The 17,127-nt window shown below is 45.3% G+C and overlaps 1 protein-coding gene and 1 non-coding gene across 2 annotated transcripts in view; one reads left to right on the forward strand and one right to left on the reverse strand.

The window, feature by feature from the left end:
• ARHGEF37 (Rho guanine nucleotide exchange factor 37) overlaps nt 1–17,127 on the reverse strand; it is a 53,895-nt gene that overhangs the window by 18,988 nt on the left and 17,780 nt on the right. Inside the window, exons 3-4 of the mRNA XM_010386869.2 lie at nt 14,802–14,925; nt 7,206–7,353 (exon numbers count right to left, since the gene is read on the reverse strand). Of these exons, the coding sequence (XP_010385171.2) occupies nt 7,206–7,353; nt 14,802–14,925 (272 nt within the window). The remainder of the gene's footprint in view (nt 1–7,205; nt 7,354–14,801; nt 14,926–17,127) is intronic.
• On the forward strand, nt 9,399–9,503 carry LOC115896653. Its single transcript, XR_004056562.1, has one exon. It is a non-coding gene; the product is annotated as a U6 spliceosomal RNA (small nuclear RNA).

Raw genomic sequence — 17,127 nt, forward strand, 5'->3', positions numbered from 1 at the left:
GACACCCTTGCTCTTGAAACACTTTCTTCTTCTGGCCCCAGAGACACCCTCTGTCCTGCTTCTCCTCATACTCTGCAGGCAGCTCTCTCAGCCTGCTTTGTTGGTCTCTCTCCAATGCCGGAGTGTCCTGGGTGTCTTCTCCTCCCTCTCTCCGCTTTTTCTTAGTGACCTCATTTGGTCCTATGGCTTTAAACACATCCCAAGCCCAGATCTCCACCTCCAACTTCTGTTCCAGAGCTCCAGACTGACACATACAACTGGATCCTTGACATCTCTGCTCAGATATGTCCCGAGGGCAACTCAACTGTGTTGGGTATCCACATGATAACTTATTTAATAGAATCGTCTGCTGCCTTAAAGAAATTTCTTGTTTTTGTTTGTTTGTTTTTGTTTTGTTTTTTGAGAAGGAGTCTCACTCTGTCACCAGGCTGGAATGTAGTGGTGCGATCTCAGTTCACTGCAACCTCCGCCTCCCGGGTTCAAGTGGTTCTCCTGCCTCAGCCTCCCAAGTAGCTGAGATTACAGGTGCACACCACCACGCCCAGCTAATTTTTTTTTTTTGTATTTTTAGTAGAGACAGGGTTTCACCATGTTGGCCAGGATGGTTTCGATCTCTTGACCTCATGATTTGCCCGCCTTGGCCTCCCAAAGTGCTGGGATTACAGGCATGAGCCACCGTACCCGGCCAAAAAAAGTTCTTAAAAATCACAGGAACTTAATTTTTAGAGATGTATTTAAAGTATTTAGGGGTAAAAAGTCATAATATCTACAATTTCCTTCAAATTGGCATAAAAATAGATAAAGCAAACAGCAAAATGTTAACACTTGTTAACACTTGTTAATTTTAGGTGGTGGGTATGTATCTATTACATTATACTATTTTCTATAGTTTGAAACTTTTTATGAAAAAAAGTTTTAAAAAATGATTGCTTGAGGCCAGGAGCTCAAGACCAGCCTGGGCAACATAGCATGACCTCTGTCTCAAAAAAAAAAAGAAAAAGAAATTCACCAGGCATGGTGGCTACTCAGGAGGTTAACACAGGAGGATTGCCTAAGCCCAGGAGTACGAGAATACACTGACCTGTGATCATGCTACTGTACTCCAGCCTGGGCAACAAAGCAAGACCTCATCTTGAAAAAAAAAAAAAAAAAAAAAGTGAAAACAAAACAAAACTCTGGAACTAATGGTGCCAAGGTCCCTTCCAGATACACCATTGATGCATGGATGACTAGTTATAGTCTCCTTCTTAAGGATGTCTGGAATTTCATCAAGAGTCCCCAAGTGAATGGCATCTGGGAAGGGGCTCCACAGTCTTTTTTTGATCATGACCAGTAGCCCCTAGGCCCAGCTTGGAGAAAGTCACGAAGGTTTCAAACATCAGCCATCTAAGTGTACCTTCTCCTTGAAGACTCAACCAATGCTGCTCAGGACCTTTCTCTGGGCCCTCCCTGATAATACTTGTGCCTCTGGCTCTCCCTCCTTAGGAAAATCTCCAGACCAAATGTCCAGGAAAGATCAGCCATGAAGCTAAGAACAGGCAGAGCAGGTGGGAGCCCCTCAGAAGCTGCAGGGGGCGGGATTACCCATCAGGAGACGCCTACGCTGGCCATCTGCTCTCACCAAGGGTGTCCAGGGGCTTGGCAGACTGTGGGCAGGGAGGGTGGAAACCACTGCCAGGTATTTGCAAAACTCCATCCTCTGGGCTTCCTTTCCATGGGAAAGAGCCAACTGTCTCCCAGGGACAACTGTCAACTCACAAATTAGAGTGCAAGCCGTCCTGAAAGAGATGATCGTGTATTTTCCTCACAACCATGAAGGGATTACCAAAGAATGAGAGCATCCGCTCACATTTACAGACTTTCTAAGGTAATTTGGACAATACTTTTTTATGCAGCTTTTCAGATAGGCAACAGAAATTGAAAGATGATACACAGAGCTGGGTGAGGGTGGAAAAACAGGCCTTCATACATTCTCTTGGTGGGAGTATCAACTGGCAAGATCTTGGAGAGGCAGAGGAGTTTGGCAATTTGTAAAGGGTACAAACCCTTTCTTTTTTTTTTTTTGAGACGGAGTCTCACTCTGTCGCCCAGGCTGGAGTGCAGTGGCCGGACCTCAGCTCACTGCAAGCTCCGCCTCCCGGGTTCACGCCATTCTCCTGCCTCAGCCTCCTGAGTAGCTGGGACTACAGGCGCCCACCACCTCGCCTGGCTAGTTTTTTGTATTTTTTAGTAGAGACGGGGTTTCACCGGGTTAGCCAGGATGGTCTCGATCTCCTGACCTCGTGATCCACCCATCTCGGCCTCCCAAAGTGCTGGGATTACAGGCTTGAGCCACCGCGCCCGGCCCACAAACCCTTTCTTCCATCAATCCCATCCTAGAAATAGACCCACAGAAATCCAAACTCAAGTGAGCAAAGATAAAGGTACAAGTTGTTCAGCGACTCTATTTGAGTTAGTAAATAATTGGAAACAACCCAAATATCCTTCAATAGAGGAATGGCCAAATAAGCCATAGTTTAAGAGCAATCCAGGAAAGAAACTCTGCAGCCATTAAAAAAACACTGTGCTGGGCACAGCGGCTCATGCCTATAATCCTAGCACTTTGGGAAGCCAAGGTGGGCAGATTGCTTGAGTCCAAGAGTTTGAGACCAGCCTGGGCAACACAGTGAAACTCCGTCTCTACAAAAATGAGTCAGGTGTGGTGGCACACACCTGTAGTCCAAATTATTCAGGAGACTGAGATAGGAGGATCACCTGAGCCTAGGAGGTCAAGGCTGCAGTGAGCTGAGATCACTGTTCTCCAGCCTGGGTGTACAGCCTCTGTACTCCAGCCTGGGTGACAGAGTGAGACCGTCTCAAAAAAAAGAAAAAAAAGAAAGAAAGAAAAGAACACTGTAGAAATAGCCATGCTATCCTGAAAAGAGATTCATTACTATGGTTAAACATAAATGTAAGTTCTAGAACAGCATGTATAGAAGAAGCCTCATAAAAATTCTATCTGTCAGATGGGAGCTGTGGCTCACGCCTGTAATCCCAGCACTTTGGGAGGTCAAGAATGGCAGATCATGAGGTCAAGAAATCGAGACAATCCTGGCTGACATGGTGAAACCCTGTCTCCACTAAAAATACAAAAATTGGCCGGGCGCGGTGGCTCAAGCCTGTAATCCCAGCACTTTGGGAGGCCGAGACGGGCGGATCACGAGGTCAGGAGATCGAGACCATCCTGGCTAACCTGGTGAAACCCCGTCTCTACTAAAAAATACAAAAAACTAGTCGGGCGAGGTAGCGGGCACCTGTAGTCCCAGCTACTCGGGAGGCTGAGGCAGGAGAATGGTGTGAACCCGGGAGGCGGAGCTTGCAGTGAGCTGAATTCCGGCCACTGCACTCCAGCCCAGGCGACAGAGCGAGACTCCGTCTCAAAAAAAAATAAAATAAAATAAAAAAAATAAAATAAAAATACAAAAATTAGCCGGGCGTGGTGGTGCACTCCTATAGTCCCAGCTACTTGGGAGGCTGAGGCAGGAGAACCCCTTGAACCCGGGAGACAGAGGTTGCAGTGAGCTTAGATTGCACCACTGCACTCCAGCCTGGGAGACAGAGCAAAACTCTGTCTCAAAAAAAAAAAAAAAAAAAAAAAATTACATCTATCTATCTAATCATCTGTCTGTTCATCTCTCTCTCTCTCTATCTATAAATATACAGTAGAAAATTTGGATGGAAAACATTGCTAGGGGAATGGACTTTTATGTTTTTACTTTATATACTTGTGTGTTGTTGGAACTTTCCTTTTGTTCAATAAGCATATGTTGCTTTTATATTTAAAACAAACACATCTAGCTGATAAAGGAAAGCAAAGAAGATTATTTGCCTTCTCCAAACTCTGCTGCCTCAGCCATCATTCTGGAACTGCAGTGCTTTGCGCTGAACAGGTCCATCTCTGCAAGGCTGCCTTTTCCACCCTGACAGCTCTACCATTAGGGCAGTCCTACCTAGGGCAGAGCTTCCTGCCCACTGCCAAGGCGAGCTTTTTATTCCCTTGGCTCTTAGATGGGAAGAGTTGCCTTAAAAGACAGAATGAATATCCCACCCAAATAAAGGGTGGGGTCAGCGTGCATTTTGGAATCCCAAGGAATCTAATAACCTGGTGCCATCTATCCTAGCAGACTGAGAAAGAACTAGTTACGGCTGGCATGGCGATTCTTATTGGCCAGGCTCTGGAAAGTAATGTCTGGCATTTAATGGGCAGGGACCAGGTCCACTGGATGTCTTGCAAGGACAGTCCTGAACTACAGAGAATTGTTCCATGTCTCACATGTCCCCCTGAACATTCAGAGACTGAACAAAGGCCCTGCAATGTGCTACACTTCTTTTTTTTTTTTTGAGACGGAGTCTCACTCTGTCGCCCGGGCTGGAGTGCAGTGGCCGGATCTCAGCTCACTGCAAGCTCCGCCTTCCGGGTTCACACCATTCTTCTGCCTCAGCCTCCCGAGTAGCTGGGACTACAGGCGCCTGCCACCTCGCCCGGCTAGTTTTTTGTATTTTTTAGTAGAGACAGGGTTTCACAGTGTTAGCCAGGATGGTCTCGATCTCCTGACCTCGTGATCCGCCCGTCTTGGCCTCCCAAAGTGCTGAGATTACAGGCTTGAGCCACTGCGCCCGGCCAATGTGCTACACTTCTAAAAACCTAAATATGTTTATCACTCTTGGACTCTATCCAGTCATATATCATAATACTGGGAATTACTATGACACTACCTTTTATAAATCCCATTTCAACGATATTATTTCATTCTTTCTCTTATCATAAACAAGGAAGTCAGGTTTATTGTCACTGTCATTCTGTGCTCTTTCTTTTTTTGTACTTTTGTACAGAACAGCTTCAGATATCTCTTTCTTTAAATCCAGACTTATTTATTATAAGTAGCTGCAAGCATCTGATGGCTTCCTTATATCTTTTAGTAGTGGTGTCCAAGGATATGCACACTGAAATATATAGTATTTTATTGGAATGATTTTCCTTTTATTTCTCCTTTATATTGAAGTCATTATATTGATTTTTTTCAGTTACATATATAGGTAGGAGAGATTTATTTATACATATATTTCAGGATATGTCTCAGGATAGTAAATTTATGTAATATTTGTTATAACAAGGGAGCATGGCGCTGATAAAATTGAGAACGACAGTGTGGTCTCAGAGAAAATAGAATCCCTGCCTAGCTGAGATAACTATAATACGTGGGATTCATTGAGTGTCACTTATGTGCAATAAATCAATGCCCCATGCAGGGCTGTTATTCCTCCCACCCTACACATAAGGAAACTAGGTCTTGAGACATAAAATGGCTCTCTCATGTCCAGGGGCCAAGCCACATCCACCACCATGTAGCCCGGCTCCAGAGCCCATGGGCAAAACCCAGCTGGCCTGGCTAGAAAAGACCAAAGCGCAGAGGCTGTAGTAAACAGCAGCTTCTGAACAACCAGGGCTCCCACACACCATGTTTATTAAATGTCTGAGCTAGATGCCAGCGCTGAACTCTTGAGAGATGTTACATCTCAGTTTCTGGCGTCTCTCAAAAAATCAGAGGCTCTGGCCACAATAGACCCTCATTTCTACATGGCAGCTGCATTCTACATGCAAAAAAATCACTGCAACTATTCCTCTCCTAATCTCTACAAGCTTTTGTCACTTTGAAGCTCCTGCTACCAAGAAATGGAGTTTATTTCCCCACCCCTTAAGTATGGGCTGGCCTTAGGACTTCATGTGAATGACGATGTGCCAGTTCCCAGCTAAGACCTCTAGATGCCAAGCCCTCCCCACTGCCCTTAGAACCTTAGACCACGATGTGAATAAGCTAGCCTGCGGGAAGAGGAGAGACCATGCAACCACTGGTGAGGCAGCTCTTGTGTCCCAGATACGTGAAAAAACCCAGCCAGGATCAGCAAAGCTGACCTGCAGGTGACTGCAGATATTTGAGGGTGCTAATGATTCCAGGAGAATCATTTACTGAGTACACCTAAATTGCTAATATGCAGAAGTGTGAGCTAAATCAATGTTTATTTTAAGCCACTACATTTTGGGGGTGGTTTGTTATCTGGCAAAAGCCACTTGATAGAGCAACAATCAGCTAAGCTGTGCTGCAGCTGCACGCTACACGGGGTCTGTTGCCTCTAGTTTGCACAGCCTCCACTTCTCCCTTTTGTCTCATCTCTGGCACCTGCTTCCCTTTATATCTGTAAACTATAGAAATATATTTAGTGACCTTTGCAGAAGTCTGTTTGTAAGACCCATGAAGGATGAATAAAAGGGGGAAATAAGTACAGTTTTTTTGGAAGCAGAGAGGGACTAGGACATGGGTTCTTGAAAAGAAGACTTTAGGCGTGAGCCACCACGCCCAGCCAGATATTTTTTACTGTAAAAATTTTGATGTTTTAAAGTTTTTGAATCATGTAATCATGTTACCCATTCGAAAATTTTAATTTGAAGACACACTCTCTACATTTTTCTACCTGGGGCTTCTACCCACTGGTGTTAATTCTAGGTTATGAGTCCACCAGGGACTGGTGATTCTGTCCCTTTTCCATGTGGTAGGATGTCAGTCACTGGTAGAGAGGGATCCTCAGGTGACACACACCTGCTTCTCATCACTATGGGAACACATGGGACCCTCATCTCACTGCCCTTTCCTGTGCTAGTTATGAGCACTACTCCCAAATGTTTCCGCTTCTCCAACTCTGGACATGTGGTAGGATGGCATGCCCTGCCTCCTGGTTGTTGAATGAAGCTATGATGAGTCCTGGCCAATGAATTACAAGAAGTGATTAATATTATTTCTGGCCCAGAGCATTCAATTGCCAGCGTTAGACTCTCCAGAGCTCTTTTTTCTTAAGCCACAGTTACTGGCAACATTCCAGACAGTGGCTGCTGTGAGTGTGGGTCCCGCAGTGAGGATGACAAAGAGCAGAACCCCAAGTCAGCCTTCAATGGAGCAAAAGGAAGACATAAACCTTTGTTGTTTGAAACCACTGAGATGTGGGAGCTGTTTGTCTCTGCAGCACAGCCTGCCCTATCCTGACTAACACAGGCGCTGACAGAGCAACACTCCTGAAGCAGCATGAATGGCATGAAAAAGGGATGAGACTGTAGCTACCCCTGACCTGGGTCAGTGGGGCAGGAACGAGTGCTCACTGGCTGTTCTACTCACACCACCGCCTCAATGATGCCCTGGATGTGCCGCTGCAGCTCCGGCTCCTTCCTGTACGTGTCCACCAGTAGCAAGGCCTGGTCGTAGCTGGCACAGTAGACCTTATAGACTTGCTCCAACTCCTCTTGGAATTCCAGAAATAAGTTACCTGAGGGTGAAGACGCAACAAGGGATCATCAAGGGCATGTCTGTGTGTTCCCTAGCTTGGAACATGGAGGCAGTAAGTAAACCCCTCCAGCTCTCCAGTGAGATTGCTGGGTTTATCAGCGTGTTACCATGGGTAAATGACCTCATCTTCCTGACTTTCTGGTTTTTTTCATCTTTTCACAAGGTTGTTCTGAGGATTGAGTGACAGAATGATATACATCTTAGGCTGGGACCCTGTGAGCACTTACTAAATGGTAACTATAGTCATACCAGGAATATTAATAATGCTCACATTTGGACAGTGCTTTATAGTACAGAAAGCACACTCATAACCATTAGCTCTTTTTTTTTTTTTTTTTTTTGAGACGGAGTCTTGCTCTTGTCGCCCAGGTTGGAGTGCAGTGGCGCAATCTTGACTCACAGCAACCTCCGCCTCCTGGGTTCAAGCAATTCTCCTGCCTCAGCCTCCTGAGTAGCTGGGGTTACAGGCAGTATGTTACCATGCCCGGCTAAGTTTTGTATTTTTAGTGGAGACGGGGTTTTACCATGTTGACCAGGCTGGTCTTGAATTCCTGACCTCAGGTAATCCACTTCCCTTGGCCTGCCAAAGTGCTGGGATTACAGGTGTGAGCCACTACGCCTGGCCGCTCATTTTATATTTACAATTAAAGACAAAATGTGTGACAAGCACAACGATAAATCCCCAATTTACAAAGACATGCTGCAGCATAACACAACTGGTTACGGTGTGGGCTTGGATTCGAGGGAACTAGGGCCAGATCTCCAGCAACCCTTTCCCAGTTGTGTAACCTGAGGCAAGTGTTTCACTCCTCTGGCTCTCTATTTTCTCATCTATGGAATGCAAATAGAAGCAGTACTTATGGCCGGGTGTGGTGGGTCACGCCTACAATTCCAGCACTTTGGGAGGTCAAGACGGGTGGATCACGAGGTCAGGAGTTCCAGACCAGCCTGGCCCACATGGTAAAACCCTGTCTCTACTGAAAATACAAAAATTAGCCAGGTATGATGGTGTGTTCCTGTAGTCCCAGCTACTCTTGGGAGGCTGAGGGAGGAGAATTGCTTGAACCTGGGAAGCGGAGGTTGCAGTAAGCCGAGATCGCGCCACTGCACTCCAGCCTGCACAACAGAGCAAGATTCCATCTCAAAACAAAACAAAACAAAATTGTTTGCGTATTTGTTATTTTTAATTCCCATCCTCATATGTCATATTACATATGTAATATATTTATTATATACATATGATAAGTGCCATGAATTAAAACGAAGCCAAATAAAGAGTTAGAAAATGGTGGGGGATTTACTTGGGGAAGGCCTCTCACAAGATGTAAATGTCTGCCAGAGAGGCAGAGGTAACCAGCCATGGGAACAAGCAAGGGAAGAGCAGCACCCAGTATTAGGGAAGGACACCTGCAGAGGCCCTGAGGCAGGCAAGTGCTGGCCACAAGCGCAACAGCAACAAGGCAAGTGTGGCTGGAGTGGGTGAACAAGGGCATAAAGTAGAGGAAATTAATCTCCAGGTGGATAATGTCAAAAAATAAAATAGGTTGGGTGCTGTGGCTCGCGCCTGAAATCCCAGCATTCTGGGAAGCCAAGGCGGGTGGATCACTCGAGGCCAGGAGTTTCAGACCAGCCTGGCCAACATAGCAAAACCCCGTCTCTACTAAAAAAAACACAAAAGTTAGCCAGGCGTGGTGGCAGGCGCCTATAATCCCAGCTACTCAGGAGGCTGAGGCAGGAGAACTGCTTGAACTCTGGAGGTAGAGGTTGCAGTGAGCTGAGACTGTGCCACTGCACTCCAGCCTGGGTGACAGAGCAAGACTGTCTCAAAAAATAAATTAATTAATTTTAAAAAATAAAAATAAAGTAGAGGAAATAAGCAGGCAACAGAAGCCAGATCATGCAGGGTCTCAAAGTAAGTGAAGTGCAGTAAGGGATTCAGCTTTTATTCTAATGGTGGCAGGAAGCAACTGGAGGGCTTTGAGCAGCGGTGATGGGATCTGATTTCTGCTTAAAAGGATCACGCTGGTGCTCAATTTCAGCATCATATACACTAAAATTGGAACAATATAGAGATTAGCATGGTGCCTCTGCAAAAATAACATGCAAATTTGCGAAGCATTCCATATTTTCAAAACAGAAACTGATGAGAGATTAGTGACCTAGAGAAGGTGGATGGACTTGAGAGGAAGTGGTGAGGGTGAAGAAAAATATATTAACCACAAGAAGGCAGGTGGGGAACCAGGGACCACAGGAAGCCCAGCTGACCCTACTGCCTGCCAAAGCCATGGGCTAGACCTGTGACCTAGACAAGGTCTGTGTTGGGACACATCAGTTGGTGGCCAGAGGTGCAAGTTCTCAGCAAAGATCCCCATGGGGAGATCGCCGTCCCTGGGCCTACCCTTTCCCAGTGTCGGTTCAGCTGATGCCTAGCAAGAACTCCCAGGAGAAGCCCCTAGAGCCGGACAGAACATGACCACCTGAAACTGCAGCCAGGAAGAAGCTGTGTGAGAGAGAGATCAGCCAACTGCAGAGACGGCCCTGCTAGGAGATAGCTTGGGTGTGGCCCAAGTTCCCACACTCTCCTCAACATGGGTGTGTCCTCAGGAATGAGACAGACATGCCAAGGAAACTGTCATACCAGTGTGGCCAGGGGCAAGGGTGTTTCAGTAACTAAAGGACAGAGGAAAGTGAACTCCCAGAGAACAGAGTGGTCCAAAGAGGCAAGAATGCCAATTACACCAAAGGAAAGGCTTGTTTCCTCTCTGCTTGTCCTTCTCCAGTCACAGATTAGCAAACAATTTATTCCTAGCGTCAAAGGGGGCACTTTATCTCTAGCTGGGATTAGTTGGAAAGGAGAGAAAGGGAAGCAGCATGGTCAAGACCTAGGGCTCTAGAAGAGCTGGGTTCAAATACTAACTGCCTGGTCAAGCTGTGTGACCTTGGGAAAGTTACTTAGCCTCTCTGAGCCTCAGAGATGTCTTTGGTAAAATGGAGGTTATTAATAATAATCAACAAGTAATGATGTTATGAGAATTCAAAGAGCTTCAGGTTAAGTACTTGGCATCATTTTTGGCACAGAGATGGATACTGTTTTCAAGCTCATTTTAAGGTGGCAGTAACTGGGACTCAGAAAGGAAAGAGCTTGAGGGTGGCAGGACCTTGTTAGTCAGATTCCAAAGCTTCTGCTATAACCACTAGACCTGCAGTGCTCAAATATAGTAGTCACCAGCCACACATGGCTATTGGGCACTTGAAATATGGTGAACCCCAAATGCGATGTGCTGTCAGTGTAAAAGATACTGGATTTCAAAGACTTCATATAAAACAAAAGTAATGAATGATGAATGTTTATACTGATTACATGTTGAAATATTATTTTGGATCTATTGAGTTAAATAAAAGATATCATTAAAATTAATTTCAGTTGTTTCTTTAATTTTCTTAATGTAGCTACTTGAAAATTTTAAATATTTGTAGTAACATTATATTTCTCTCTCTTTTTTTTTTTTTTGAGATGCAGTCTTGCTCTGTTGCCCAGGCTGGAGTGCAGTGGCACAATCTCGGCTCACTGCAACCTCCACCTCCTGGATTCAAGCAATTCTCCTGCCACAGCCTCCCAAGTAGCTGGGATTATAGGTGCCCACCAACATGCCCAACTAATTTTTGTATTTTTAGTAGAGATGGGGTTTCACTGTGTTGGCCAGGCTGGTCTTGAACTCCTGACCTCAGGTGATTTATCTGCCTCAGTCTCCCAAAGTGCTGGGATTGTAGGCGTGAACCACCATGCCCAGCCTCCCAAAAATCTTTCAAAATGCTGTTGCTAGGCCAAGAGTTTGCAACCAGGCTGACCAACATGGCGAAACCCAGTCTCTACTGAAAATACAAAACTTAGCTGGGCATGGTGGCACACGCCTGTAATCCCAGCTACCTGGTAGGCTGAGACATGAGAATCGCTTGAACCCGGAAGGCAGAGGTTGCAACGAGCCAAGATCACGCCACTGTACTTTAGCCTGGGCAACAGAGAGAGACTCTGTCTCAAAAAAAAAAAAAAAAAAAAAATGCTGTTGCTGCCCTACTGGGGAAAGGGCTCTCCTTACATAGCAAGGCCTAGGGGCTAGAGGGGGAATAGAGAGACAGTGGGCAGGAACCAGAGCGGCCTGACCTGGCACATAGTTGCACTGAGGAGAAGAAAAGCCATGTGGGTTATTTGGGTCTCTTTTTGGCAACCACAAGAGACAAGGGATGAGAAAGGTATTTTCTGCAGACTCTGTGAAGGCCAGGGAACAGGACTGCCAAATTTGCAGGGGAGAGAGGAATACAGGATGCTCTGTTAAATTTGAATTTTAGATAAACAATGAATAATTTTTTAGCATAAGCATGTCCCATATTTTAACTGGAAACCCTACAGTGAAGCAGTGAGGACAGCTCATGGACATGTCACCAGGTGTGATCAGGAGACAAGTAGCCTTTTGGCTCTGTGGGTCCAGCAGGAAGGCAGACTGAGAAATGAAGACCTTTACAAGGAACCTCACCAAATCTCAAACATGTAGCTATAGAAGAGCCTGAGCTCAAAGTCCTTAGACCTTAGAATGTTTTCAGCCTGGGGCTATATCAATTTCCATTGAAATAAGTGTTCATTATTAACAGAAATAATGATCAAATGATAAAAGAGAAAGTACCTGTAAGAACATCTATAGGTACTTTTTAAATTTTTTTATTTTTGAGACAGAGTCTCACTCTGTCACCCAGGCTGGAGTGCACTGGCAGGATCTCAGCTCCCTGCAACCTCCACCTCCCGGGTTCAAGCAATTCTTGTGCCTCAGCCTCTCACGTAGCTGGGATTACCAGTGTGTGCCACCACACCTGGCTAATTTTTGTATTTTTAGTAGAGATGGGGTTTCACCATGTTGGCCAGGGTGGTCTCGAACTCTTGACCTCAGGTGATTCATCCGCCTTAGCTTCCCAAAGTGCTGGGATTATAGGTGTGAGTTACCATGCCCAGCCTACAGATACTTTTAAAAATCTCGTTCTTTAATTTTGCATTCCTTTATCATTTATAGGGAATAGTAACTCACTCACATTGCTATTTTAGTAAAGAACTATATTTTCAAAGGAATGATAAACACACAATACACAGGCTTTAGTCTCACCTTCTACCATGCAGAAGCAATTCAGTGTAGCAGTTGAGAGCTCTGACTCTCAGGGCCAACTACCTGCATTCAAATTCTGGCTCTGCCCCTAGCTGCGTGACTAAGCAAGTTATTGCGTCTCTCTGTGCCAAAGATTCCTCAACTGTAAAATGAGATAATGGTATCTACATTTCAGGGTTATTTTGAGATGAAGTGAATTAATATATGTACATAAGAACAGTGCTTAGCATTTTGTAAACACTCAGAAAGTAGGTTTTTAAGATTTTTTTGTGTATTTAGGCCAGGCACGGTGGCTCACGCCTGTAATCCCAGCACTTTGGGAGGTCAAGGCGGGCAGATCACCTGAGGTCAGGAGCTCGAGACTAGTCTGGCCAACATGGTGAAACCCCATCTCTACTAAAAATACAAAAATTAACCGAGTGTGGTGGTGCGCGCCTGTAATCCCAGCTACTCAGGAGGCTGAGGCAGGAGAATCGCTTGAACCTGGGAGGCAGAGGTTGCAGTAAGCCGAGATCATGCCATTGCACTCCAGCCTGGGTGACAGAGCGAGACTCCATCTCAAAAAAAAAAAACAAAACAAAAAACCCACAAAGCTTTTTTTGCATGTTTGTTGTTTTTAATCCCCATCCTCATTATTCATGTTCGGGAAAGGTTAGAAGATTGGTGGTATAAAAGCCAGGGGCACTTGGGTGGCCACAGCACTGGGTACCTTTATCTCCTCCTCCTTTCTGCCACTGTAGTGAATCTGGCACCCACCCATTCCCCTATATCTCCTGACTCCACTAGGAAACCCCTCACCATGGGAATCCTGGCAGCAGATGGGATGAGACAGAAGGAGACAGGTATGAGGTTTGCGCCCACTCCTCCTTTCTTTCTGCCGTGGTCATCCTAATCATTTCAGAATAAGAAGACTATCCTCCTCAGGAGGCTGAGGCAGGAGGATCCTTGAGGCTGGAAGGTGGAGGCTGCAAGTGAGTCATGATTGCTCCATTGCACTCTAGCCTAGGCAATAGAGTGAGATCCCATCTCAAAAAAAAAAAAAAAAAAATTAAACCAAAGGAGACTATCCTCATTTCTCATCTGGGCCACAACTGATCTCACTGCTTCCACTCTCACCACCCCCTCATAATCCATTGTCCACAACAGCCAAAGAGATCTTTGAAAAACATAAATCAGCCGGGTGTGGTGGCTCACGCCCGTAATCCCAGCACTTTGGGAGGCCAAGGCAGGCAGATCAAGAGGTCAGGAGTTCAAGACCAGCCTGACCAATATGGTAAAACCCTGTCTCTACTAACAATACAAAAAGTAGCCAGGCATGGTAGCAGGCACCTGTAGTCCCAGCTACTTGGGAGGCTGAGGCAGGAGAATCACTTCAACCCAGGAGGCAGAGGTTGCAGTGAGCCAAGATTGCGCCACTGCACTCCAGCCTGGGCGGCAGAGCAAGACTCCGTTTCAAGAAACATAAATCAAACCATGTCACTTCCCCACTCAAAACTGTCCAATGGCTCCCCATCACAGTTAGAATAAACTCCAAACTCCTTGCCATGACCTATAACACTGTGCATGATCTGGTCCTCGTGTGCCTCTTCTATCTTATCCCCTGACAGTCTCCCCTCACTAATTTCCCTGGAGCCATATCAACCTTCCATCTGTCCTTTAAACGTTATGGACTCATCCTTGCCTCAGGGCCTTTGCACAACTATGCTCTCTACTCTCCCTTCAGATATTCTCAAGGCTAGCTCCTTCCTGACACTCAGATCTCAGTTCATATGTTCCCTCCTCCAGAGGCCTTCCCTCACACCCAGAAGTTACCACAACTATTTATCGCCTTCAAATTACAAATTATCACCTACAATTCTGTTGTTTGTCTGTTTATCTTCTGTCTCTGTCACTAACTTGTCAACTCCATGAGAATAGAAGCTCTGACTCTCTTGTTGATGCTTTGCCTGTACACTGCAGATGCTCAGTAAATAACTGTTGGATGAATGAATATGAAAGAGACACAGACTAAACATTTAGCTGCATCACTAACAATTCTGTGACTGTGAGGATGTTCCTCTCTGTCTCTGGGGCTCAGTCTCTGTAAAGCAATGGGACTGGACTAGTTGTTATTTGAGGGCCCCGCTGGCTCTGATAGGTTGTGTTTTGGAGATCCCCAAAACAGACTGCCATTCAGCTACATTTCCCTGGAACTCTGGAGACAGTTAAGCAGTGACCACTCGCTGAGAACAATTGCACAAGAATCTAAGGCTAACAGCTCCTTAGGTTTTTTGCTTACCAACTAGCTGCACTTGTTCCTCTTTCTTGGAGGCTGTCTCCTGTAGATCATGAAGGAATCTGCTGTTCACCTTGATGATATCATCAATGTTTGAGAACAGGACATCCAGATCTCCCTGTGGCAACTGGAAGGAACAAAGAAGCCATGGGAGGTGGTTAAGAGTTCCACAGAGTGTATTTGCAGACTTTCGAGATTAGGACAGAACACTCACACCATTCCCATCACTCTTGAGAAGACTGGCTGCCCCAGTGAAATTCTGCAAGGATTTTGAAACGTTAAAATGTTAATGTTTTGAAACGTTAAAAATTGAGTATTTTCATTACTTTACAAGAAGAGAGGAACAGATGGAGTACTCAGTGTGGAAGGAAAGCTGAACCGGGGTTTTTGCCTAGGTCTGCTGCCAGCTGTCTTCTCTCAGTTTCCCCATCTGTCATCGAAGGGTGAGAAGTTAGAATTCTTTCCAGCTCTGACATACTTGGCACCTACCACCATCACCTCAAGATGCATTCTCTGGACCCTATTAACCAAGCTTTACCGCTGTTTAAAAAGATGCAGGACATCTATACAAATGCACAAGCAGTGAAGGATGTGCTGGACACACACTCAAGTGGGAAACCTAACTGCGGAACAATATCTAGAGTCTGCTCTTGTTTTTGTTAAAATAAATAACAGTCATGCACTGCATAATAACATTTTAATCAAAGATGGATTGTATATACCAGGGTGATCTCATAGAATTATAATATCATATTTTTACTGTACCTTTTCTGTGTTTAGATACATAAATACTATTGTCTTGAAGTTGCCTGTAGTATTCAGGACAGTGACATGCTGAACAGATTTATAGCCTAGGAACAATAGGCCATACCGTCCAGTCTATGTGTGTAGCAGGCTATCCCATCTAGGTTTGTATAAGTGCATTCTATGGTGTTCGCACATGATGAAATTGCCTAACTATGCATTTCTCAAAACATATCCCTGGTGTTAAGTGACACATGACTGTATTTGCTTGTTTAACGTCTACAGAGAAAAAGCCTAATTTCTGGAGGGTAAAATAAAAGAAGCACTTCACTTTCTACATTGTCTACTTTGGTATTTCATTCAATGAAGAAAGACTATTTTTAAGTCCAGTATTTATGTGTCAAGACTGGGATATACTCAACTAAACAAAATCTTTGCCCTTATGGACCTCAAATGCGAGGGGATGCTTGAAATGTAGCAAGCAAGAGCCTGCATTATTTCTGAAACCAGAAAAAGAAAATGTAAAAAATAAGCACTATAATAGTAACTCTCACAGTGATAATTTCTCCATGTCACCACCCTGCAAATGAGACAGTTAGAATGTAGGTCATGACTGGGTGTGGTGGCACGAGCTTGTAATCCTAGCTAATCAGGAGGCTGACTTGGGAGGGTGAGATGGGAAGATCACTTGAGCCTGGGAGTTTGAGACCAGTCTGGGCAATGTAGTGAGACCCTGTCTCTCAAAAAAAAAAAAAAAAAAAAGTTTGCCTTGGACTTTCCCGGGTGATCCGAGCCCGAGTCTTGCTCTGGCCTTTTGGGTTCCCCTGCCTGAGGGCCTGCAGGGGCTGTGGTTGGAGACCTGAGGAGGAGACAGAGCCCAGCCCCTCTCCTGTGGCTGAGCAGACCTCTGTTTCCATGACACCTGCCTTCAGGGGACCTGGGGGCTGTGGGTAGGAGTCAGTCCCCTAGAGGCCTATTAGGGAATCCTTTTGTATCTACACTTTGGGTTTTAGCTTCAAAGCTCCATCAGGTACAGTTCGCATTTCAGGATGGGTGGAAAGCTTGAGTGAGGGCTCCCCTGGTTTATCATAGCTCCACCCTCCTTAGAGGGAGAGGGCTGTTGCAGACCCCCCATCCATGCCGCACCAGCTCAGTACTGCCCATCTCGAGGTGATTCCCAAGATTGTTGGTGCCTCCTGGCCTTCCTGCACCAGGCCAAGAGGTACCTCAGAGGTACGCTGGATTCTTTGCCTCTTCTTGGCTGAAGGATCTCTCTATATATGAATGTGTATATATAAATATAAATATAAATATAAATATAAATATAAATGAGAGATCTATTGTCTTCCGGAATTCTGTTAGAGAAGTAAAGAAAAAGCAAATGCTATTGATTTATCTCAGGGTGCCCAAAGAGGCTGTAGTCAATTTTTGGTACTAGGAAAGGCACTAAATGCATTTCCTGACTTTTAAGCATTTCCTTGTTGGAAGCCATAGAGGGCCAGGCCAAGTTGCTGACAGTGACTTTGCAGATCGAATAAAGAGACCCTTGAAGGGGAAGCAGGAAAAAGAAGAAGAAGAAGAAGAA

The sequence above is a fragment of the Rhinopithecus roxellana genome, chromosome 3 (assembly GCF_007565055.1).
Source record: "Rhinopithecus roxellana isolate Shanxi Qingling chromosome 3, ASM756505v1, whole genome shotgun sequence".
NCBI lineage: Eukaryota > Metazoa > Chordata > Mammalia > Primates > Cercopithecidae > Rhinopithecus > Rhinopithecus roxellana.